The 25,903-nt window shown below is 56.3% G+C and overlaps 1 protein-coding gene across 1 annotated transcript; it reads right to left on the bottom strand.

The window, feature by feature from the left end:
• Positions 1–738: 738 nt before the first annotated feature.
• On the bottom strand, positions 739–25,475 carry HROB (homologous recombination factor with OB-fold). Its single transcript, XM_055132586.1, has 10 exons — positions 25,274–25,475; positions 23,860–23,910; positions 12,403–13,527; positions 11,187–11,270; positions 10,032–10,172; positions 9,551–9,659; positions 9,351–9,436; positions 8,845–8,949; positions 5,847–5,967; positions 739–3,404 (listed from the first exon to the last, which is right to left on the bottom strand). The coding sequence occupies exons 1-10, from the start codon at positions 25,274–25,276 to the stop codon at positions 3,331–3,333; spliced, it is 1,899 nt and encodes a 632-aa protein (XP_054988561.1). The 5' UTR covers positions 25,277–25,475; the 3' UTR covers positions 739–3,330.
• Between the last annotated feature and the right edge of the window lie 428 nt (positions 25,476–25,903).

Below are 25,903 nucleotides of genomic sequence, written 5' to 3' on the forward strand. Positions count from 1 at the left end.
CTCTATCCGCACGGCATGATTAACCCTGTTGGCACCCCTTCAGCGTTTTAATTGCTCTGCCCACGGCCTGGCCAGGCACCCACAGCTGGATTCCCAGGAAGGGGAGCTGGCAAAGTCAGGAGGGGCCAAGGCTTCCCGCCTGCGGCCCACAGTGGTCCTAGGACGTGGGGCCTGGGGCCCTCCCAGCCTTCATTTCAGGGAAGGGGGTGCCACCCCTTCATTCCACTGTGCCCCACAGCCTCTGGTCTGTCCCCCAGGCCTGGAGTTGCCAACTCCAGCTCGACCCCTAGATCCCCTGGGGTTGAGCATGAACTTCCTGAGGGCAGGAAAAGAAGCTCATACTTCAGCCCGCACAGGAATCCACGGGGAGCCAGTTCTACTGGCAGGAGCAGTGTGCCCGGCGACCGATGCCAGCCAGCCTCAGAGCTGGAAACCCGGAGTAGGGACCAGGGCTCCACAAGTCGGGAAGGCCACTGCAGGCCAGGTGCAAGGGGCCCACACGGCCGGGACGGGCACGAGCTGGCAGTTGTGGCACAATCTGCTCAGCTAGATAGCAACCAGTGGGCTGTCGAGCTTTTTTTTTTTTTTTGGTGGGGCGGAGAAGGGAGAAGCACCATAAGTGAAAGCAAAGGAGATATTAAATAACTTTTCTTTTTTTTTTTTTTTTTGGCTTTTTGGGTCACACCCCGGCTATGTTCAGAGGTTACTCCTGGCTCTGCACTCAGGAATGACTCCTCCTGGCGGTGCTTGGGGGACCATATTGGATGCAGGGGATTGAACCCAGGTTGGCTGCGTGCAAGGCCACTGTGCTATTGCTCCGTCCCTAACTTTTGTTTAAGTGCCCCCACCTACAATATTTGACTGGCAGGGTCTTAGGGTATTGTGCTCCGCCACCACACCCTCCACCAGAGCGCCCATTTCCTTTCCCTGCCGTGGTCCAGTTTTCTCTTTCCACCTGTCACTCATGCTTTGTGTATCAAGGGTCGGGTCCAGGGCTCTCCCGATTTGAATGTGGAGTTCTTGGCCATGCCCAACGGCGCCAGGGAGCTAACTGGGGCCTCCCACACGCAGAGCAGGCACTGGGCCTGCTGAGCTCTCTCCATCCGAAGGTGGAGGGTTGTTTGTTTTGTTTTTGGGGCCACACCCAGCAGTGCTCGGTGTTACTCTTGGCTCTACTCAGGAATAACTCCTGGCGATGCTTGAGACTGTATGAAACCCAGGTTAACCGCGTGCAAAGCAAAGCCTCACCCTCTTGCTGTCTCTCTGGCACCTGAAGGTGGAGGCTTTTTTTTTTTTTTGGCTTTTTGGGTCACACCTGTTGATGCACAGGGGTCACTCCTGGCTCTGCATGCAGGAATTACTCCTAGAGGTGCTTGGGGGACCATATGGGATGCTAGGGATCAAACCCGGGTTGGCTGCGTGCAAGGCAAATGCCCTACCTGCTGTACTATTGCTCCAGCCCTAACGGTGGAGTTCTTAAAGCCTCTCCGCACTTCAGCCTTCAGATGGGCTCCAGGGCAGTAGCTGCTTTGGGGAGGGGCAGGCTGACACCTCTCCAGAGCAGTATGAGGCCCATCAGAGGACCCTGTACTGCTGCTAAGTGATGGGTGAGGCTGGGGTCGGGGCTCAGGTTGAGACCTTGAACCCGCATCCCTCCAGCACCAGTTAGAATCTTCTCACTCCAGAAAGGAAAGCAAGATAGGCCACTTGGGAGTATTAGACCTTTGACAGCCCAGTCAGGGTCAGTCAGGGTCAACACCAACCCTTGATCTGATGTGGGGATAACACCATATCCCTGGGGTCATCCTCCCCCAGGCACTCAACCCCGGGCTAGTCACAAAATTCAATTCCAGGGGCCAGAGACAGCATAGTAGCTAAGGCACTTGCCTTGGAATGGCTGATTGATCTGTTTGATCCCCATCTTGGTGTGGTCCCCACCACTGCCAGCAGTAGACCCTGAGCAGTGCCAGATGTGACCCCAAAACCAAAACCAAACAAGGGAAGCTGGAGCAATAGTCTACAGGGAAGACACTCCCTGCAAAGCACAACTCAGCATACCTGGGTAGGGGAGATGCCCAAAGGGCTGAGCACCTGCTCTGTATGTGGGGGCCAGTTTGATCCTCAGTACCAGATGGTCTCCTGAGCACTGCTGGGAGTGACCTGCAAACAACATGCCAGTAGGTGCATCCCTGAGTACTAGTGGGTGAGGGGGAGGTGACAGCGCAGCAGGCAGTGCAGTGCGCTTGCCTTGCACACAGCCAAGCTGCATTGATCCCAGGCACTCCAGGTAGTCCCCCAAGCCAGCCAGGAAGTGATCCTTGAGTACCGCCAGTGTGACCCCCAAGCACAAAGCCCCTCAGGATCCCGGGAGAGCAGGGAAACCGAGCAAGTTCATGGTGATGTGAAAGAACTGCTTATCCACGCCGGCCACATAAGTAAGGGGGAGCCTAGGGGAGATGCGCAAGGGGGGTCCCCTGTAGTGTCATGCTACTGCTAAATACCGGAAACTATCTTCGAGGAAATTTATTGAGACAGAAATATAAGCAGGGCCCAGGAAGGTGTAAGGTGCGTGTCTTGTCTGCGGGGGGCTCCAGTTTGACCCCCCAGCATTGCAGATGGTCCTGAGAATCGCCAGGAGTGGTCCCTGAGCAGTCCGGAGTAAGCCCCAGCACAGCCGGATGTGGCCCAAAAACTACAGAAGGAAAAAGGCAAAGAAGAAACAAAAGGAGAAGGCGGCTCTGCCTGGGCCAAAAGCACACCGGGCAGAAGCTGCGAGACAGGACGTCGGGTAGGGCATTTGCCTGGCACGCAGCCGACCCAGGTTTGATCTCCGAGACCTCGTACGGTCCCTCGGGCCTGCCAGGAGCGATCCCTGAGTGCAGAGTCACGAGTAAGCCCTGAATATCACTAGGTGTGTCCCAAACCCTCCACAAACAGACCAAAATGAACACACAGGCAGAGCCGATATCAAGGAGAGGGGCGAACCAGGCATCAGACGCAGCCGGGCCCGGCAGCGGGGAGGGCCTGGCACCGGCGAGCTTGGGCACTGGGCCTCTCAGAAGGACAAGTCCGTGTGTGGCCTTTTCCTGGGCCAGGGTCTTGGCACTGCTTTTCGGGGCTGTGGCTGTCCAGCCTCTTCCACAGTCCCATGCAGGCAGGGGGTGGCCCGGAGGAGGGCAGGCAAGCTGGTTCCGGTGCACCAAGAGGACGGCCAAAGTGACAGCAGTGTGCAGCGTGCTTGGGGCGTGACCACGAGCTCCAGCCCGGTCTTTCCTCCAGCTGCCCGTGGCCGTGACCTGACCCGCAGAGGCTGCCCGACGGCGGTGAGGCTCAGGGCGGCTGCCCGGTGCTGGTCCCGCAGAAGAAGTCCTCGGGGAGCTCGCTCAGGAGCCCGTCCAGGTCATCTGCAGGGAAGGACATCCCCGTGACGTCGTCCCTCCCAACTCCTGCCCAGAGGGCCTGCACCTGATGGTCGAGTCAGGGCGCCAGGCCTGCCTCCGCTGCTCTTGGCTCCCCACACGCCCTCACACGGAAAGGCAGGGGCGCAGCCTGAGCAGAAAGGCTCAGCCGACTCCCAGGGCAACCCCAGCCGGGGACCAGGCTGGGAAAAGACACTAAAGGTTCCGAATCACACGATTCATTACTCTCTTAGTTTTCACTTTTTCAGGAGAGTGGCGAGAGTTTGGGCCACACCGGAGGTGCTCAGGACTTACTCCTGGCTCTGAGTTCAAGGGTCACTCCTGGCAGAGACTGGGAACCATATGGGGTTCCAGGGATCAAACCTGACTTGCAAGCGCCTTACCTGCTGTGCTATCATTCTGGCCCCCACAGTTCCGTTCAGTAATCTGGCTTCTTATCCAAAGACTTGGGGACAACCTGGTCTCCAAGGTGTCTTTGTGGGTGTAGGGAATGAAATATTCCTGACTGTAGTTCTGAAGTGGTGCTTACTGGCCAGAGCAACAGGACAGAGAGGGCAGGGCATTTGCCTTGCACACAGCCAACCCAGGCTTGATCCCCGGCACCTCATATGGTCCCTCGAGTTCTGCCTGGTGATCCCTGAGCGTAGAGCCAGGAGTAAGCCTGAGCAACACTGGGCATGAACCCCCCCAACATTAAAAATCAAACAACTGGAATGGTTGGAATGGTACTTCTGCTCGAGGACGCAGAAACAGCACTCCCCTCGATAAGCCCTGCAGCTTCTATCATGAGCTCTTTTGCTTGATTTCTGCGGTGCTGGGGCTTGCACCCAGGGTCGCACATAGACAAAGCATAAGCTCTACCACTGGGCCACCTCTCCAGCCAGCCCCTCAAAGTCGACCGCAGACTCAGCTAGGAGCGCACAGGCAGGGCTCAGTATTACTGCTGTCTCCCCAATTATTACTATCCCTTTTTTTTTTTTTTCCAAAAAAAAATTTTTTTTGGCAGGGGCTGCTGGATGGGCAGTGTTAAGATCATCCTGGTGGTGCTCAGGGGCTATTCCTAGCTCTGTTCATGATCATTCCTGGTGAGGGACCATGTGTTTTCAGGGAACAAAATGGGGCTCAGCCACATGCCTTAGCCTTGTACTATCTGGCTTCCCTTTCTTTTTCCTTTAAATAGGGACAATCCTGGGCAGTGAAGGGAAGGTGAGGAGGCCGTATGGAGCAGGGTATCAAACCCAGGGCTTCACACATGTAAGGCATGTACTCTATCAAAAGCGTCTGGCTAGAGTGGGTACTTTTCATCCCACAGTGAGAAATAAACGGGCTCTGTGGCTTACCCACTGGTCTGTGAATCTGGTTAATGTGAGATACCCACCCAGGATTCCATGCACTGGGGCCCAGACAAAGTAAAATTTTATTTTTGTTTAGGAGACACAGGTCTTATTCCTGGCAGGACTCAAGGGACCTTATGTGGTGCCAGGGATCAAACCTGGGTTGGCTGCATGAAAGGCAAGTGCCCTACCTGCTGTACTATCATAGTTGAATTAACGGAATAAACCCCCCAAGGGGCGGGTCTTAGGTTCATGTTGGCTTCACCTGGCTGATGCTGCCTCCTGGGGACTCAGCTGGCTTTGGGCGGCTCAGGTCTGTACCTGGTCTCCCAGCCCTACCACATGGCCACTGGACCCGGAGGGGGTCTGAGCTTACCCAGGTGTCTCTGCAGCCTGGTCATCAGCCCAGAGAGGCACCGGTCCACCCTGTGCATGATGAAGCGGCATGGAAATGGGGAGCCTGTAGACCATACTATTTTCACTGTGTCTTTTTTGGTTTGGGGGCCACACCTGGTGGGGTTCTGGGAACCCTATGGGGGGCCGGGGATCAAGTCTGGGCAGGCACGTGCAAGCAAGCGCCCTCCCTGCTGAACTACGGCTCTGGCCTTGTCTGGTCGGTGCAGCTGATCACACTGGGAAACCATCTGTGGCAGAGAAGGCACCACGGCTGTTTCTGAGATTCCATCAGATGCAAAAATTCACAGAAAAAAGGATCAAGATGCAGCTGAAAAAAAGATCTGGCCGAGCTCATCAAGGGTTAATGGCGGAGGGGCCAGAGAGACAGTATGTGGGGTTAGGGGCTTGCCTGCCACCGCCAGTTTCAATCCTCAGTAAGGCACTGACCCCCAGACGCAGCCAGGGGTCACTCCAGAGCAGAGCCAGGTGAGCCCCGAAACCTTGGCAGCTGCAGCCCAAGGCACTGCCGCCACCCCACCAAAGAAAGGAGGGGCTTGGGGAGCATGCAAAGGGCAGCCCCAGAGTGGACCCCAGTAACGGCTACTCAAGTGCGGAGCAGCGCGTGCCCCCAAGCTCCATGGTGGGATCCCAAGCCAGGGTTAGTGGCAGGGCAGCTGCGGGGAGGGCTGGTACTGACCTGCTTCGGGCAGCTCCTCCTCAGGGGCTGCCCCGGGCTCCGGGGCCCGGGCTGGGGCGAGGCCTTCCTCAGGCTTCCCGGTCTCGTCCTGGAGGAGGCCGCCCTGGGAGTCTGCGGGCTCCTGTGGACAGACGATCTGGTCACCTACGGCGGCACCCCCGGAATCCCCGCGTGGGGAGCCTCCTCCAGACAACCTCAGAATCATGGGCACGGGTGCGGGCGCAGGAGAGAGGCGGGATGGGTCAGGCCGGCCTTCGGGGCTGAGCGTGGAGGGGAAAGGGCAGAGCCAGTGCCCTGTGCGGCAGGCCAGTTTCTTCTTTGTACTCTGTGGGGTTCTGGTGTTTATTTATTTATTTTTTGGTGGTGGGCACACCTGGCATTATTCGGGGCTTACTCCAGATTCTGTGCTCACAGATCACTCCTGGCAGGCTTGGGGAACTGTATGGGTGCTGGGGAGTCGTGTACAAGGCAAAAGCCCTACTCCCTGTACTGTCACTGCAGTTCCTCACTGCGGTGCTCAGGGATTCCTGGCTCTGTGCTCAGGGATCATTCCTAGTGGGTCGGGAGAACCATATGGGGTACTGAGGGTTGAACCCTAGTCAGCTACGTGGAAGGCGAGCGCCTATGCACTGTACTATTGCTCCGGCCACTTTAACAGTTTATTTTCTTTCTTTTTTTGACTTTTTGGTCATATCCGACAGTGCTCAGGGGTTACTTCTGGCTGTGCACTCAGGAATTACTCCTGGTGGGGCTGGGGGGATCCTACAGGATGCTGGGGATCGAACCCAGGTCAGCCTTGTATAAGGCAAATGCCCTACTTGCTGTACCACTGCTCTGGCCCCAGATCATTTTATTTCTGTCTCTAATAACTGACAGACATTTACAGAAACCTACTTGGTACAAGTACAAGTGAGAAGAACACGAGATAAACATTTTGAAGGGAAATATCAATCATAAATTTTTTGGGGGGGCATGGAGGAGTGAGGTGCTACACCCAGTGATGCTCGGTTGTTACTCCTGGCTCTGCACTCTGAAATTACATGTGGCGGTGCTTGGAGGACCAACGGGGATCGAATCTGGGTTGGCCACAAACAAGGCAAACGCTCTCCCTGCTGGACTATCGTTCCAGCCCCAATAATAACTTTTTATTAAAAAAAAAAAAATGGGGGGGCGCTGGAGCAATAGCGCAGCAGGTAGGGCGTTTGCCTTGCACACAGCCGAGCCGGGTTCGATTCCCAGCATCCCATATGGTCCCCTGAGCACCGCCAGGAGTAATTCCTGAGTGCATGAGTCAGGAGGAACTCCTGTGCCTCACCAGGTGTCATCCAAAAAACAAAAAAAAAACCCAAAAAATAAAAATTTTTTTAAAATGGGGGGAGGGGGGCAGTAAGCTCAGGACTTACTCCTGGCTCTGTGCTCAGGGATCATTCCTGAAGGGCTTGGGGGACCATATGGGGTGCTGAGGATTGACCTCAGGTCAATGGCACTCAAAGCAAACGCCCTACTCACTGTACTACCCCTGCCAACCCCCATGTTTAAATGGAAATAAATTTTTTTGGAGGGTATTGGGTCATACCCAGGAGTGCTAGGAGCTGCTCGCAATGCAGTGCTCAGCAGACCACGCGGTGCTGCGTGTCAGCTCAGGGTCTTGCACATGGCTCGCACGAGTGTCGAGCTCACTGAGCCTGCTGCCCGGCTAGCAGACAGCTTTGTAAAACGAAGGAAACCTCGTTTTGGAGCTGATCTTCCCAACTGCACTGCTCTGAGGTTTCAGGAAGTCTCACAGGCCGGCCCGGAGAGTAACGAGGCCATTCAGAGAAACGTTTAGGGGTAAGTCTGGGCTGGAGACCAGCTGCTGACTGGCCCCAAACTAGCTGATTGGTGGGCAGGTGATTAAAATTAGTAACTAAGCCATTAGCCATGGTTTGCCCTAGAGAATGGGAGTAGGGGAGTAAAGCTCACGTTTTGCTTTATTCTATACTGTTTCCATTTTTTTCAGTGAGTATAGATGGCTTAACCTTGATAAGAAAGGGGCCAGAGAGACAGTACATGGCTCAAGGCGCTTGCCTTGCGCTTGACCAACCCAGGTTCCACCCCTGGTTGCACATATGGTCCCCCGAGCATCACTGGGAGAGATCTCTGAGCAGAGCCAGGATCAAGCCCTAAATATCACTGGATGTTGTGCTCCCCTCCTCTCCCCTCCCCTCCAAAACTGAGGAACAAAATCAAACAAAAAATAGAGATTATCTTTTTTTTTTTTTTTAAGTGTGGGGACTTTTAGAGAACATAGAGAATTCGGGAAAGTTAGAGGTGCAGTGGGTGAAACAAGTTAAAGCTAAAAGCGTCACTCAGAGGATCAGAGAGATAGTACAGGAGGTAGGGCGTTTGCCTTGCACGATGGTGACCCAGGTTCAATCCCCAGCACCCACCCCAGACAGTCCTCTGAGTCTGCCAGGAGGGATCCCTGAGCACAGAACTAAGGGTAAACCCTGTGCACTGCTGGGTGTAGCAAAATAATAATAATAATAATAATGATGATAAATCAAATAAAGGCACCACTCAAAACTCAAGTGAGGTCCTCTGCATCCTCTCACAGATGAGATGTAGGGAAAGAGGGGTGGGGGGCATGTTACATGTCATGGACAGAGCTGAGACCACCCATTTCCTAACCACCCCCCCATACCTTATCAGGGCATGACAGGGCCCTGGGCAGGATGGGGGTGGCCAGAGGGGGCAGTGGGTGCCTGGAACCCCGTCTTCAGTTCCCAGAGGGTCCTCCCTGCACGCCCATTTCTGTGTGCTGGGGAGCCGTGTGTGCTAACCGCTTTGCTTAGGCCTCTGTGACCACGTGAACCCACAACCTTAACCGGGGGCCACTGTCCTCCAGGGGACCCCAGCTCTGTCAGTCCTGCCCCGCCAGGCTCGAGCCTGCCGCCCTTCACCTCAGGCACATCCCCACATGCCGGCCGGGGACAGCGCGGCCCCCCGTAGCTCTTACCGTGCCCAAGCCCCCGTCTCTGGTGTCGCAGCAGTAAACTCGGACCAGGTTGCTGGGCGTCACGTTGAGGTAGTGGTTCCGGAGTGAAGGAGAAAACACGCCGACCTGCATTTGGAGGGGGTCAGCGCCCGCCCGAAGCCCAGGGCTGACTCCTGGCGGGCTCAGGGGAACATCTGGGCTTCCAGGAACTGAACCCAGCTTGGCCACATGCAAGGCCAATGCCCTACCCACTGCACTTGCTCCCTATTTTCCTCTCTATGTCCTGGGGGATGGGGCTTCCCAAACAGTGCTGGGGTGGGGTGGGGTGGCTCCTGGGGCCCCTCCTGGTGGCCCTCCACTGACTCTGTGGGCTGGACAGTCAAAAGGACACTCAACGGTGCTGGCGACACCAGGGCCACACCGGGTAGTGCTGGGCTCACACGGGGCCTGGTGCAAGCCAGCACATTCGGCAGCCCCGAGCTCTCCCTGGCTCCGGCCTCCCCAGCGCGGCGGGCGGGTCCCCGTACCTGCTTGAGCAGCAGCACTGAGCCTGGCTTCAGCTCACTGTGGCGGGACTCGAGCAGCAGCCGATGCACCGTGCCCTGCATCTCCCCTGCAACACCGCGGGCCGTCAGCTGCCTGCTGACTCAGTTTCCCCACAGCCGCATGGAGAGGTGACCCGAGGACTCGAACCCCCACCCCCCGCCCCAGGGACCCAACTCCTCACCCGTGGGGTCTCTGAACACGGCGCTGGCGTCCACTGTGCTCCGGGTCAGGGACTTGATCATCACGGCCATGCTGGGGACCTTGTTCCTGGGGAGCTGTCTCAGAGCTGCCTGGGGACAACGGGAGGCCTTGGCTGAGCCGCTGAGCTGCCCAAGGGTGCCAGGCAAACGGGGTGGGCGGGGCCGGCACCGGGGCTGAAGGCAGAGCAAGGCCAGTGCCTCGGTGCGGGCCTGTCGCCGCCCTCACTTCCCTCCGGCCTCCTCCCCTCCCTGGTGACCGGCAGCAGCACAGGGACATGTCTCCACATGGCTTGGACCCCTGGGGAGTCTGAGGAGGCGCAGGAGCCCCCTCCCCAGGCAGGGCCTGGGCACGCAGGGACAGGCCGGACACTTCCCGCGCCTGCGCACGGCAGCAGGGTTTTGGGCCACCCGGGCAGCCCCAGGAGAGGGGGAGCGGCTTCCCGGCCACAGCCCCCCGCTTACCTTTCGAAGCACCATGACGATGCTGTAGGCGCACAGGAAGCAGGCGGGGTCTCTCTCATCCAGGCCCAGCGCCGACTTCATGGTCAGCCAGGGCCCACGCCCAAAATCCTCTTCCACCGACGTCTGAGAACTGCTAACCACCTGGCACCACAGAGCAGAGGGGACTGGGTTCCTGGGGCACCTGCGCAGACCTGCCCGAGCGCCCCCCAGACGCAGGTGGGTGAGGAGGGGCCCGCAGGCCCGTCCAACCTCAGACACAGCCACGTTTCTCATTGTGTCGCTGTGAAAAATGTGTGGCTCAGTTTCTTTGTTTTTTGAGTGACACCTGGTGAATGCTCAGGACTTACACCTGGGTCTGGAATGACTCCTGGCAGTGCTCAAAGGACTATGCCAGATGCCAGGGATCGAACCCAGGTCAGCCACAGGCAAGGCAAGTGCCCACCCATGGCATCTCTCTGGCCCCGTGCCTCTCTTTTTTGCAGGGTGGGTCCTGGCCTCAGCACACTGTCACACAGCCAGCTGTCCTTGCGTCCTCGGGCCAGTGAGCCTGGGCAGTTCTGTGGGCTCCCAGAGTGCCTTCCGGCTGACTTCTTTGAGAAACAGCTGGATTTGGTTTGGGCTGGCTCCGGTTTTGGCTATTGACGTCCTTAGGTTTAATTCTTGCTTTGAAGCCAGATGTGGAGTAAGGGCTCTGGGTCTGAATTGGGTGGAGGCTCTGCAGAGCTGCAGCAGACGGACTGGGACTAATCCAGGCCAGAACGGGGCTCGGAGTCGCGTAGGCCAGCCACGCAGCAGCGTTGGAGGGAGGCTGAAGCTCACCCACCAGAAGGGAACCAACTGGAGGCTGGGTGCAGGCACATCTCCCCGGCTCCGCTGCCAGAACCCCGAGCTAGGGCCCCAGGTTCCTAACACAGACGGCACTGCCCGCGGAGCGAGCAGGGCTGACTCAGCTGGGACAGGAGGCTGCACCCACGCCCGATGACGGTCCGGGGCGCACGCCTCCCAGGCCCTCCCGTCCAGGCACCCTTTGGAATGTGACGCCGGGGAGGCCTCCAAGCAGCAACCCCGATGCCCAGTTCCCGAAACACACAGGCTGGCCCGGCCCACACCCTCCAGCGAGGTGGGGAAGCAAAACACGTGCACAGGAATCGTTACCTTGGTCCGGAGCTTAGCCAGCGCCCCGTGAGCTGGGGTTTGGGGCGTGGAGACCATGATCTCCTCCAGATTTTTCCCACTGTGCTAGGAGCAGAGAGAGAGGGGAAGGCGAGAGCGAGCTCAGCAGCTGTTATTTACAAGTACAGCGTCTTGTCTGGGTTACATAATGGGTGCAGGAAACTATCAGGGACAATTAACACATATTACATCTCTTCTAACAAAGTCTCAGGAGCCTTGTTGGCAGTTCAAAAAAAGTCGCTGTGGGGATGGGTCTGGGAATGCGAGGCGCTGAAGCTGGCCCAGGAGCAAAACCCCGGGCTGCCTGCAGGGGGCAATGACCTGAATAGCAGAGCCAGCCAGAAGGAGCCTGGAAGACACTCTCCCCAGTACAGACAATAGAGGAGCCTGGAGGAGACTCCCCCCCAGGTGCTCCCTCCAACAGACCCGGCCCAGAGAGACCATATGTGATGGGGAGAAACTTCGCAGTCTAGAAGTGGGAAGGCAGGGGGTGCACCTTACGAGCCCGGGATCCTGAACCATGTGGGATCTGACTTGGGGGAAAGCTGTCGGCTCCTGCAGAAATCCCAACCTCAGCGGAGCACCCACGGGCCCACACACCTGCCTTTACACGTGTGCCTCCCGGCTCACTCCCGCAGCAGCCCCCAGACACCCCAACCCACAGCAGGCCCAGGGAGCGGCCACACCCTGAAGTACCAATTCCTGGCGAGGTGCTGGAGGGTCCGAGTGGCATCCTCGATGGACCCTGGGCATCCTCTCCTGGGCCCCCCTGCCCCTCTACACGAAGCACACGCAGGTGCTCGGGTGGGATTAGTGCGGCTTTCGTCTCGGTACTCTCCGCTCACCGCAGACTGCCCAGGTCCCCCTGGACGAGGGAAGAGGCCGCCTGCAAGGCACGGGCAGCAGCAGGAGCCGCAGGAGCACAGGAAACCCAGCCTGGTGCCTTTCCGCAGGCTTCCCGAGCATTCGATACCCCTCCCTCTTCGGGGCTGTGGGGTCCACAGAACTTAGGTCAGCCATGGTCGAGGCAGGCGTCTCACTGTCTCTCTGCCCTCCCAGCTCTGGAGGGGAGCTTTCCCCACTGCTCTTTGACCCTCCGTCTCAGCACCGCCTCCCCTCCTTCCCAGGAAGGGGAAGGACATTCTGGGGAGGGCCATGCTGGGCCTGTGTCCTGGGGAGCTCTGGCTTCTGCACTCACCTGGTGGGGCAGGACACCGGCGGGGCCAGGGAAGCGGCGGGCCTTGGCGTGGGGGCCAGGGCGGGGCAGCTGCTGCGGCGTCCGATTGGCAGCGCTGACCAGCTGGACCAGGCGGTTAGTCACTATGGGAGTCTGCAGAGCTGCCTGGGGGCCTTTTGGGGTCCTGACAGGAGAGTCGCCACAGGGTCTGGGGGCGCTGAGTGGGAAGGGGCCCCGGGCGGAAGCCCTGAGGCCCGGCACGGAGGGAGATGAGGCGGCAGTGCCCGGAGCCCGCAGCCGGGGACAGCCAGGTCTGCTGCCCGGCCCCGCCGTTGGAGACGGGCAGGGCTGACTGGGGAGGTGACCTCGCGGGCTGCTCCGAAGGGCCCCACCAGCAGTCTGAGGCAGCCGAGGGGCCCGAAAAGGGGGCTCTGGGGGCCAGGCTTCCAGGCGGGCGCGCTGAGCGGGAGCCGCCGAGGCATTTGGGGCACCCACGGCATTTGGGGCACCCACAGCACTGGGCCTCCAGGGAGGCTGAGTGGTCTCCCAAGAAACACGTGGAGCTGGGGGCTTGTGGTGGGCTGGGACGCTGCCCGTGGTGTGAGCAGCAGACCTGGGCCCCCGTAGAAAAGACTGGCTCCGCTCGGCGCCCCGGGCCTGTGGAGCCGCGAGCACGTCCTCCCTCGGCAGGATTCCTGGGGCCTCCCTGCAGAGGCCAGGCGTTGTCGGCTCCAGGCCAGGCCCGTCCAGCTCCATGTCTGCCAGCACCTTATCAAATTCATCTTGCTCTGGGCCCTCGAAATCACCAAGCCCCGGCTGCTGGCTCTCAAATGTGAGCCTGGGGCGGGGGGCCAAGGGCGGGGCTCCCACTCTGGAAAGGGTCCCTTTCTGCTGAGCGCAGGGAGGAGACTCGGGCCTGAGAGCAGCTGTTCCCACAGACGCCTGAGCTCTCTGCAGACTGACTGCTGGAAGGCGGAGACCCAGGGCTGGCAGGCCCGAAGCCTCTGAAGGTGCAGGGGGACAGGCCGGCAGCTGCCCGGACACACCGTCCGGGGGCCTGGACGGGCCAGGGCGCAGGCATGCAGTTCTCACGGGCCATGGGCCAGCACAACGGCTCTCGGCATCCTCCACGGCCAACAAGAAATCCTGCGAAGAAGCAGAAGGGTCTGAGCGCCACAGCACCCTGCCGGCACTGGCTGGAGGGGAGCATGGTGATGTGACTGAAGATGCACGCATCCAGTGCCCCTTTGGTTTTAGGGCCAGACCTGGTGGCGCTGGGGGGCTACTCCTGGCGCAGTGCTGGGGCCCCCTGCGATGAAGGGGATGAGCGGGGGCTCCCACGTGAGAGTCTGCGCCAGCCCTCTGAGCCATCACCTGCTGCCCTAAGGGGATGGGTGATCCACCACCATGGGGCTCTTGCCAGCCACGTTCCAAGTGTTCGGGAGTTTCCCTTTCACTTCCGGGACAGAGGGGGGGGGGGCAGCGGCTGGCGGAGCAGCAGTATCAGGGCTTGCAGGAGCCACAGGAGTCACCCAAGGTCACACACCCATGTCCAGGAAACGTTCTTTCTGGTGTCCAGCCGTGCAGTCAGGCCCTTGCCAGCTGGCCCCAGGCTTGTCCACGGCCCACGTCTCGCCCCCACCACACTCACTGCCTTCGGTGAGCCAGGAGGCCTCGGAGCCAGCAAAACAGGCAGAAGTTAAATATAGCTTTTCAGCAAGTTAAATTAAGTCTGGATTCCAGTCGGGAAGCAAGGTGAGATTGCCACCTTGCAGAGCAACAGACCTGCTCTGAGGGTGTTTTTGAGTCAGAACTGCTGATTGAACTGACAGGAAGGTTCCCGCGGGCCCCGCCCCGCTGCCCCGAGCTGTCCGGGCTGCAGAGACTGTCTCCTTCCAGCCTGGGCATCAGCAGGAGGGGTCCACCCGAGTGGGTGCCCAGACTCACCCTCCTACCAGGATGGCTGTACCCAGATCCCCGACTGGGGTGGGGGGGGCTGGGACGTGACACTGCCATCTGGGGGGGGTGTGTGAGGGGTCATATTCCTGCACAAACGTCGCCGGATCACACCTGGGGGCCCTCTGACAGTCACCCTCTCAGGCTGTGATCACACGTCCCCAAAGCTGAAAGATGAACACAAGGACGCATCTCCTGGACAAAGTCGCCGTCCTCAGCTCTTGGGGAAAGCAACCATCAGGCATCAAGCCCCAAGGAGTAGTAAAGCCAGGTAATGTGTATAACCTTCCAAAATAATAATAATAATAAGATAAAGAGCTGGAGAGAGTCAGCAGGCAGGGAGCTTGCCCTGCACTCGCTCAACCCCAGTTCGAACCCCTGGCACTGCATATGGGCAGTCCCGTCAGGAGTGCTCCCTTGAGTACAGAGCCAGGACTAAGCCCAGAGCACCACCAGGTGTGGACCAGAAGGTTGGAGTACTTGCCCGGCATGCAGAGGTCCTGGACTCCATTCCTGACCCTGCAAGGAACCCTGAACACTGCTGGTGTGAGCAGCACCAGGCCGAGGATTGGGGAGCTGGGGGCGGCGGGTGGGGGGGCCCTAGGAGCCCCAGATCCTGCTGTGGTATGTAAGGGTTAAATTGCAGCTTTCTCTCTGTATACCCTTGGGATTAAGAAACGCCTTATTGGGGCTGGAGTGATAGCACAGCGGATAGGGTGTTTGCCTTGCACACGGCCGACCCAGGTTCGAATCCTAGCATCCCATATGGTCCCCTGAGCACTGCCAGGGGTAACTCCTGAGTGAAGAGCCAGTAGTAACCCCTGTGCATCGCCGGGTGTGACCCAAAAACAACAACAAAAAGAAACACCTTATCTTTTAAAAAAAATAAATAGATAATTATTTCATTAGCATCAAAAATAATTTTCTCTAGAAGGTGATCTGAAGATACAATAAGAAGCAGAATTATAAAAGGCATACCATACAGATATAAACATGAGTAAATTTCGAACATAGAAGCTACATTATAATTCAACATTAATTATAAGAACAGGGTTATAGAAGCCTTTTCTGCTTTGCCTGTTTAAATAAATAAAGTGATTCAATTTTCTTTTGCTCTATTCGAATTGAGATAATTTATTGATACAGATGATTCCATATGAAGAAACACCTTATCTTGATGTATTGTCGCAGTGATGGGAAAGTGAGAAACGTGAGCCGGTCACTAAGCACAGGTGACCGGGGAGGCAGCCAGAGGCAGAGCTCTAGGTGGCCCGCTCTGGGAACTGGACAGAGAAGAATAGGTCATAAATCATAAGTTATGATTCAGAATGGAAGGATTCCAACCCATCTGTTACCTAGACGGGAAGGGGAGTGGGACCACCAAAACCAATCAGTAAATAAATGTCCTCTACAAGACCTAAGGGTTCCCAGCAATGAGGCCCCCCCACCCCCAAGTCCCATGCTGCATCCCTTCGCCTCAGTGTACCTCAGTGTATTGTCATGACACAACCAATCAAGAAACTCCATTCTGTTGCCCAATCTGTTCCACAAGTTGGTTTGTTGCCAGAAAAACTCCTATAAGAAGTGCTCTGTGGGGGCTGGATTGATGGTACAGTAGGTAGAGGATTTACCTCGCAAGTGAGGCCAACCCGGGTAATTTCCCCAGCATCCCATAAGGTTTCCCAGCAGTACCAGAAGAAATTCTTGAGTGCAGAGCCAGGAGTAACCCCTGAGCAGCACCAGGCATGGCCCAAACCCACCCCCCGCCAAAAAAAAAAAAAAGTGCTCTGTAGCCCCACTCTGAGCCACAATTTCAGGTGACTGCCTAGCAGTGGTCAGACTGGACATTAAATAATTAAATCTCCTTACTTTCTTGCTTCAAGATGTTTTTGGTGTGGTTAAACAAATTCCATTATAAGTCCCCCCCCCCAGCCCCCCAGAAAAACCCTCACTGGGTACCAACCAAGTGCCACAAACTTTTTGCCAGAATTCTCTCCCTGACCACTCACAGGACCCTAGATTAGGTCTGATCAGTTTTCCTGGTTTCAAGATGCAGAAACCGGGACTTGAGAGTTAGGAACTTCCCAGCAGAACCAGAATCCCCAGCTGCCTCTGTCACTACATCATATGACATCTGTGAGTGACAGAAGCTGGAGACTGACTCTATTTTATTTATTTTTGGTTTGGGGGCCACAGCCAGTGATGCTCAGGGATTACTCCTGGCTCTGCACTCAGGAATTACTCCTGGTGGTGCTAAGGGGACCATATAGAATGTTGGGGATAGAACCCGCGTTGGCCACATGCGAGGCAAACGCCCTATGCACTGTACTATCGCTCCAGCCCCATCATACATCTTTTTAACTTGTACCCACACACCTGACATCAATGTAGACTTACTTATTACACAAAATTACTTAACAATGCTGGAGAGATTTCAACAGGAAGTTGTGAGGATTTTTTTTTTGGGGGGGGGGTACATGTTGGCAGTCCTGGGAATCAAACTTATAGCCTCAGGCTTGTCAGGCAGAAGTCCCATCACCTACTTTCCACCTCAGAGATTAAGTTCACTGCCTCAGCATCTAGCACCAATAGTCAGGTATAGATATTGTCTCCTGCTTCAGTCAAAAATGCATGGGTGGCCTGAGTAACCTCAGAGAGCCAGCCCTGTGTAACCTCAGAGAGCCAGCACCTGAGTAACCTCAGAGAGCCAGCACCTGTGCAACCTCCGAGAGCCAGCACCAGAGTAACCTCAGAGAGCCAGCACCTGTGCAACCTCCGAGAGCCAGCCCTGTGTAACCTCAGAGAGCCAGCACTGTGTAACCTCCGAGAGCCAGCCCTGTGTAACCTCAGAGAGCCAGCCCTGTGTAACCTCGGAGAGCCAGCACCTGTGTAACCTCAGAGAGCCAGCACTGTGTAACCTCAGAGAGCCAACCCTGTGCAACCTCCAAGAGCCAGCACCTGTGCAACCTCCGAGAGCCAGCACCTGAGTAACCTCAGAGAGCCAGCACCTGTGCAACCTCCAAGAGCCAGCACCAGAGTAACCTCAGAGAGCCAGCACCTGTGCAACCTCCGAGAGCCAGCCCTGTGTAACCTCAGAGAGCCAGCCCTGTGTAACCTCAGAGAGCCAGCCCTGTGTAACCTCAGAGAGCCAGCACCTGAGTAACCTCAGAGAGCCAGCCCTGTGTAACCTCAGAGAGCCAGCCCTGTGTAACCTCAGAGAGCCAGCACCTGAGTAACCTCAGAGAGCCAGCACCTGAGTAACCTCAGAGAGCCAGCACCTGTGCAACCTCCAAGAGCCAGCACCAGAGTAACCTCAGAGAGCCAGCACCTGTGCAACCTCCGAGAGCCAGCACCTGAGTAACCTCAGAGAGCCAGCACCTGTGCAACCTCCAAGAGCCAGCACCAGAGTAACCTCAGAGAGCCAGCACCTGTGCAACCTCCGAGAGCCAGCCCTGTGTAACCTCAGAGAGCCAGCCCTGTGTAACCTCTGAGAGCCAGCCCTGTGTAACCTCAGAGAGCCAGCACCTGAGTAACCTCAGAGAGCCAGCCCTGTGTAACCTCAGAGAGCCAGCCCTGTGTAACCTCAGAGAGCCAGCACCTGAGTAACCTCAGAGAGCCAGCACCTGAGTAACCTCAGAGAGCCAGCACCTGTGTAACCTCAGAGAGCCAGCCCTGTGTAACCTCAGAGAGCCAGCACTGTGTAACCTCCGAGAGCCAGCACCTGAGTAACCTCAGAGAGCCAACCCTGTGTAACCTCCGAGAGCCAGCCCTGCACAACCTCCGAGAGCCAGCCCTGTGTAACCTCAGAGAGCCAGCCCTGTGTAACCTCAGAGAGCCAGCACCTGAGTAACCTCAGAGAGCCAGCACTGTGTAACCTCAGAGAGCCAGCACTGTGCAACCTCCGAGAGCCAGCACCTGAGTAACCTCAGAGAGCCAGCACTGTGTAACCTCAGAGAGCCAGCACTGTGTAACCTCCAAGAGCCAGCACCTGTGTAACCTCAGAGAGCCAACCCTGTGCAACCTCCGAGAGCCAGCACCTGTGCAACCTCCGAGAGCCAGCACCTGAGTAACCTCAGAGAGCCAGCCCTGTGCAACCTCAGAGAGCCAGCCCTGTGTAACCTCAGAGAGCCAGCACCGGCACAACCTTAAAAAGTTATTTTGATGTGGTTGGAGGTCATGTGGGGGAAGGGTGATGCAGGCCGAATACAGACTAGAGACTGAACACAATGGCCACTCAACACCTTTATTGCAAGCCACAACACCTAATCAGAGAGAGAGAACAAAGGGGAATTCCCTGCCATAGTGGCAGGGTGGGGTGGGGGGAGACGGGACTGGGGAGGGGGGGGAGGGATGTTGGGTTTACTGGTGGTGGAGAATGGGCACTGGTGAAGGGATGGGTTATCGAACTTTGTATGGGGGAAACATGAGCACAAAGATGTATGGATCAGTAACTGTACCCTCACGATGACTCTCTAATTAAAAATAAACTAATTAAAAAAAAATGCATGGGTGGGGGCTGGAGCGATAGCACAGCGGGTAGGGCGTTTGCCTTGCACGTGGTCGACCCAGGTTCAATTCCCAGCATCCCACATGGTCCCCTGAGCACCGCCAGGGATAATTCCTGAGTGCAGAGCCAGGAGTAACCCCTGTGCATCGCCAGGTGTGATCCAAAAAGAAAAAAAAAAATGCATGGGTGTACACCGGTAGAGGGATGGGTGAGGGAACACTGCATGACTGAAACCTATTCATGAACGGCTATTTATAAAGGGTCTATCTCACAGTGATTCTAATTAAAAAAATATATATTTTAAAAAATGCACGGAAACTACTGTGTTTATGACTGGAATAGCTTTTTTTTTTCTTCTTCTTTTCAGGTCACACTCGGTGATGCACAGGGATTACTCCTGGCTCTGCACTCAGGAATTACTCCTGGCGGTGCTCAGGGGACCATCTGGGATGCTGGGAATCGAACCCAGGTCGGAAGCACCCTACCTGCTGTGCTGTCACTCCAGCCCTAAACCTCTCTATTTTGTGAACATCAAGGCACCTGTGAGCCCCTTGCGTCTAATGTTTGTCACCTGGTGTGGCTTTGAAAATCCCTTGAGTGTGTTCCCAGGGGCTCACTGGGTCGTGAATCCTGCGTCAGGAACCCTTGGCAGCTTCAGCCTCTCGTGCCCTGTTAGAAGTCTAGACACTGAGGTTTGAAGCTCTTCTTTCTCCCCAGGGCTTACTCTGGCTTTGTGCCCAGGGGTCACTCCTGGTGGCGCTTGGGGGATGTATGGGGTGCTGAACCCAGGAGGGCCACATGCAAGGCAAGTGTCCTGCCTGTTATATTATCTGCCCAACCCTCCCCAACTTCCGTCTCTTTTTTTCTGCTGCTGGGGATTGAGCCCAGGGCCTAACACATGGAATGCAGGTGCGCTACAGAATAGCTTCGTCTCTAAAACGGGTGGGGGGGTTTAAAGGGGCAAATGGAGCTTCCTCAGATCTCTTACAAACCCAGGGCTTGGGGCGGGGGGGGGGGGGGCAGGGGGCCGTCAAAGGTGTAATACAAAGCTTAAAGTTGCATGCAACTGACTCTGGCTCTAGGGCCAATCCCTGAGCACCACAGGGAGCAATTCCTAGGCACAGTTAGGGGTAGCCCCGGAGCATCACCAGGTCTGGCCCCAAACTCCTCCCTTCCCCTAGAGACAACTTGGGCTGGGGCTCATCAACAGATCACCTGCCTTGCATGTGTTCTGGGTTCGCTCCCCAGCACTGTGAAAAATCAGGTAGGAGCGATGACTCATCAGGCTGCCACATAGGCTTTGCTTGCAGGCCTGGTGGGCTCCCTGGTACCACATGGTCCCTAAAGCGCCTCTAGGAGCAGCTCCTGAGGACCAAACCCGGCTAGAGCCCATGTCCTGCATGCCTGAGGCCCCAGGTTTGACCCATGGTGCCACCGGCATGACCCCTGGTGGCCCACAGCCCTGCAGGCCTGAGCCGCACTTCATCACTGCCCTCAAGGCCAGGGTCCAGCAGAAGTGAGCCCCAGACCCCCCACCTGCAAAAAAATAAAAGAGAGAGGCCGGACCCATAGCACAGCGGGGAAGGTGCTTGCCTGTTGGATAACTTAACTTTGCTGCTCCCGCAGGGAGCTTAAGGTTTAACAAGCCACTCCTACAACAGAGCAACTGAGGCACAACTAAAATCCTACATTGCTTTTCTCTTTCCTTTATGTCATCTGTATGGTTTATTTAGCAATGTCCTTTTTGTATAGACACAGGAAGACAATTGATGCTATGCAATGTAACATGGGAGTTAATTGACACCGAATATTCACTCCTAGACATTTGCTTTCTTGACTTAAGCCTCAGTTGCCCTTAGTTGTCTAGCACCCCAAAAGCAAGGTCCCGACGAGGGACTGAATGGACCCATGGCAAGCTGTGAGCTACCCTGGCATCAAAATGGGCCAGATCATAGCACGGCGGGTAGGGCGTTTGCCTTGCACGCGGCAGACCCGGGTTGATTCCCAGCATCCCATATGGTCCCCTGAGCACCGCCAGGAGTGATTCCTGAGTGCAGAGCCAGGAGTAACCCCTGTGCATTATCAGGTGTGACCCAAAAAGCAAAAAAAAAAAAAAAAAAAGGGCCAGATCAAGCACCATAATACTTAACTATAAGTTAAGAGCATGGTCATGGACAAAAGAGGTAACTGTCATGACCCAAAAGAGGTAACTGAATAAGGCCCCTACTGGGGTCAGGAAGACTAACCTGGCCTGAGGACTGTGGTCTGGAATATATAGTGAGATGTCCCCAGGAAGAGCCAGCCTTTAAGCTTGATATCTCTTACTGTGCTCATCAAAATGACATTGCTAGAAATATTAGAAGTAAATTTACTACAACTATTTAAGTGGATTACTAGCTCGGGAAAGAAGAAAGCAACACACCCTGAATGGAATCCTGCTCTTGAGCGGATCTCCTAGTAATCTGGAGTAACCTCCCTAGATAAGATTTTGTCCTAGAATTAATCTCCTGGAGGAGTGGCCTTACCTCTCTTTGTTGATTTGTTAATGTTCTACCCCACCTTTGAATCCCCACCCTACATGATTTCTATATAAACTAGACTATAAGAGTGGGCTGGGGGGGATCCAGAGAGAGAAGCAGAAGGAGAACCAGAGGAGAATGAAGAGGAGACTGGAATATACTGCAGTTGATACCAACCAGCCTGGTCCTTGTTCCTTCCTTTGTCTACCCATCGCCATTGACCCCCACGGGATGGGGGAAGTGGTATGAGACTACCGAATGCAGGCGGCGAGAGCTAGAGCACCTCGACCCTTTAGTAAATACAGCTGACCCGGGTTCCATCCCCAGCATCCCACATGGCTCCGGAGCACTGCCAGGAGTAAGTCCTGAGTGCAGAGACAGAAGTAACCCCAGAGCACCACCAGCCAGAAACAAAAAAAGTTAAGTCTGGAGCACTTACTCTGCATGCAGAAGGCCAAATTCAGCTTCCAGCACTACATGGTCCCTCCAAACATTATCAGGCCCCCAAATTAAAAAGAAATAAAGAAAAGCAGGGACTGGAGAGATAGCATAGGTGTAAGGCACTTGCCATGCACACAGCTGATCCCGGTGTGATCCCGGTAGCCTATATAGTCCCCTTAGCCCCAGCAGGAGTGATCCCTAAGCACGGAGCCAGGAGTAAGCCCTGAGCACAACCAGGTGTGGGCCCCCTTTCTCCAAGAAAAACAAAAGCCCATCCTCTGTTCCCTGCATTCTGATCTCCTCAACTGATTCAGCAGGCCTCAACCAGATTAACCTTCTTAAATATTTTCAAACTGGGGCTGGAGCGATAGCACAGTGGGTAGGGCATTTGCCTTGTAAGCAGCTGACCCGGGTTCAACTCCCAGCATCCCATATGGTTCCCCCTGAGCACCGCCAGGAGTAATTCTGAGTGCATGAGCCAGGATTAACCCCTGTGCATCGCCGGGTATGACCCAAAAGCAAAACAAACAAACAAACAAACCCAAACTGCCACCAACCTGACTCCTAGGCTGGAGGCAGTACAGAAGTTAAGGCTCTGGCCTTGCACGGGACTGACATGGGTTCCATCCCTGGCACCTCACACGTCTCCTGAGCATCATCAGGAGTGATCCTGAGCACAGAGCCAGAGTAAGACTAAGCACCTCCGGGTATGGCCAAAATTTTTAAAAAGTGAAAGCGGGTGTGAACAGTAAACACGGGTGTGAGCACCTCAACTCCCAGTGGGCTCACAATCAAGCACGCCTGAGGCCCTGCCCTCACTAGAGGAGGGGAAGAGGAACGAATGGATGGATGAGTAAAATGGCTACCTTTGGGCTTCCCTCACTGAAATCCTACCTACCCTTCCTGAAGAGGACCTGCGTGATCTGGGTTTCCTGTGGTGGGTCTGAGCAGGAAGACCCCGGTGAGACTGCTAGATGAGTGGTCTCTGGCTGGCCCAGAGGAGAGAAATTCCTGTCCATAAGTAAGCGAGGGGCTGGGGGCGTGACTAAGCAGGAAAGCACTGGCCTGGCATTTGTCAGGTCCTGAGTTCGCTCCCTGACCCCACAAAATTAGTCACTTTCACTGTCACTGTCATCCCATTGTTCATTGATTTGTTTGAGAGGGCATGAGTAACATCTCTCACTGTGAGACTTATTGTTACTGTTTTTGGCATATCCAATACGCCACAGGTAGCTTGCCAGGCTCTGCCATGCGGGCGCGATACTCCAAGAGGGGCGGAGGAATCGAACATGGGTCGGCTGCGTGAAAGGCAAACGCCCTACCGCTGTGCTATCACTCCAGAACACCACACAAAATTAGTAAAGAAAGAAAGTAGCACCTGTCAGGATCAGCAGGGGTTATTCTAAGGGGAGAGTTTCAGGTCTGCTGCAGCTTCTCCCTGATTCTGAGAGGGTAGGAAGCAAAGCAGACCAGAGACGGGAAGAACAGCCCTCAGACTGCAGAAGAGAAAATGACAGAGGCCAGAGAATAAACTTAGGAGCCAGCGGGTGACGCAGGCCTCCAGGGAGGCTGTGCTGTGTCTGCACAAACTCTCTTCCCCAGAAGGCCAGGCAGCACACAGGTGAATTCAACTGCCCGGCAAGGGCCCTCAGCTTGCAAAGGAATGACAATCGGGTAGCTCAGAGCTCTGGTTCCTGTTTGCTTGGTTTGTTGTTGCTGGTATTTTAGGCCACACCCCGAGGTGCTCAGGGGTTACTCCTGGCTCTGCGCTCAGACATCACTCCTGGTGGGCCTGGGGGACCGTATGAGATGCCAGGAATTGAACACGGGTTGGCCGTGTGCAAGGTAAGCGCTGTACCCGTTATACTATCTCTGGCCTGTTTTCAAAACAGCTCCACAAGCTTTTTTGCATTTCTCAGCCTCTCACAGGGGTAAAAAAAAAAAAGTGTGTCTGTTTACATCACCCTATTATGTCACGTGAAAGAAGCGAGGAGTGGGCCGAGCCCAAGTGCCCTGGGCCGCCTCTGCCAGCCCCCGTCACCGACACCTCCTTACCTCGTCTTCAAACTCCTCTCCCACAGCAAAGAGCTTCTGCAGACTGCATGCCTGAAAGGAAAACAAAGCAGTCGAGGTTGGAGAACTCTGTTTGCAAGTACGCTGTGTCCTCACCGCGCTGCTCCCCAACTCTGACGGGTCAGCCAGTGTACTGTTTTCTGTTTGTTTTCTTGGTAACGTTGCGGGGAGAAAGAAGGATGAGGACAGAAAAAAAAACCCTACTTAGAATCCTGTCTCCTAACCACAAATCTACACTCTTGTCCATGACATTCACCCTGGGGGGGGGAGGTGGGGATGCAGAAACAATGCCCAGAGGTCCCACGGGGCACACAGCTCACGGGCCTAAGGACTTTGCAACACCCTTAAGCATCAGCTTCACCCAGGAACCAAGAGGAACACCACTTGGTCGGAGGTAAGACAGAGGGTAAGCACTTGTCTTGCACACAGCTCACGTGGGTTAGGTCCCTGGCACCCCATCTGGTTGCCCAAGGCCTGCCAGGAGTGATCCCTGGGAGCAGAACCAGGGGTGCTCAGGGAGTGCACCAGCATTGCCCCCCTCCAGATAAAAAGAGACAGAGACAGAGAGACAGAGACTGAGACAGAGAGAAACCACGAGAAAGTCAAGAATGCACAGCACTTGGGGCTGGAGCAAGAGCACAGTGGGTAGGGCGTTTGCCTTGCACGCGGCCGACCCGGGTTCGATCCCCAGCATCCCATATGGTCCCCTGAGCACCACCAGGAGTAACTCCTGAGTGCAAAGCCAGGAGTAACCCCTGTGCATCGCCAGGTGAGACCCAAAAAGCAAAAAAAAAAAAAAAAGAATGCACAGCACTGGGGAAAAGCCAAGCGAGGGTTTCCTCTGGCCAATCCAGGACCAATAACTAGGTTCCTGGAGGATGGCACCCTGTGCAGTGCCTCCTGTGTAGGAGAGGCGACTGCAGTGAGGGTCCGACCCCCGCACCCAAAGATCAGAAAGGTGGGCTTGGAGCGGCAGTCCAGTGGGGAGGGCGTTTGCCTCGCGCGCGGCGGACCTGGGTTCGATTCCCAGCATCCCGTATGGTCCCCCGAGCACCGCCAGGGGTAATTCCTGAGTGCAGAGCCAGAAGTAACCCCTGAGCATCGCCGGTGTGACCCCAAAAGCCAAAGCAAAACAAAACAAAACCCTCGAAGATCAGAAAGGACCCGGGGCAGGCGCGGGACGGGGGATGCTCAAGCGCACCTGGAGGGGGAAGCCGGAGTGCGCCAGGAAAACGTGGAAGGTGTCAGGAGGGAAACTGAGGCCCAGAGGGAGGTGAGTTCATTGAACCTTCCCAGGCTCCCCCGCGCCGTGCCCTGCAGCCCGGGCCCGCGGATCCCCGGCGGTGGTCTCCGTAGTGGGGGGTGGACCGAGTGTGGGGGGGTGTCGAGACGTTACCATGGCGACCACGGCGGGGCCCGGCCGCCCCCAGTTCGCCGGCCGCCGCCGCCTCGGATCTGGCGGGGACGGGAAGTTCTCAGGCCGAGCGACAGCGTCCCGGAGCGAGGCCAGTGAGCGGAGTCTCGGAGAGCGGCGGTCGGGGAACGGCCACCAGGAAGCCGGACACCCGCGCCCTAGGCCGCATTCGAAGCCGCCGCCATTCCCGCGTCTCCGCCCTCTTAAAGGGCCGGTCTTGTTTCTATCCCGCCGACACAAAGGGCCTGCCTTCCTCCCTCCCCCCCGCTTCCGCTTCGGCCTTAAAGGGGAATGGACAGGTTCTCGGACGCCCCCCAGCGGCCCCACGGGTTCGCTGGTCCTTCCCTTTCCAGGAAAAGTAAGGAAACCTTGGGCACCTGATGCCCAGCCCTGGTCACCCTGCTTTCCTGTGCCAAAGCACCGTAGGGACTGGGTGTTAGATCGCGCCTCTCACTCGTACTAGAATTTACACTACTGGCTTGTATGTTCCGCTGTTCATGCATCCATCAATCCATCCAGCCTTAACATGTTCTGATCTGACTCCTGCCTGCGTGTTTCAGTTTAGATCGCAGATCTATTCTTTCAAGTCACAACCCTTCCCCCAGGACAACC

The sequence above is a fragment of the Sorex araneus genome, chromosome 3 (genome assembly GCF_027595985.1).
Source record: "Sorex araneus isolate mSorAra2 chromosome 3, mSorAra2.pri, whole genome shotgun sequence".
Classification (NCBI taxonomy): domain Eukaryota; kingdom Metazoa; phylum Chordata; class Mammalia; order Eulipotyphla; family Soricidae; genus Sorex; species Sorex araneus.

What these genes read in the sequence shown, in the direction of transcription:
- HROB (XM_055132586.1), bottom strand. An exon ending in TCGTCATGGTGCTTCGAAAG is followed by an intron (nt 9,660 to 10,031) that starts GTAAGCGGGGGG and finishes CGTTGTCCCCAG; the next exon opens with GCAGCTCTGAGACAGCTCCC. An exon ending in CGTGTTCAGAGACCCCACGG is followed by an intron (nt 9,437 to 9,550) that starts GTGAGGAGTTGG and finishes GCGGTGTTGCAG; the next exon opens with GGGAGATGCAGGGCACGGTG.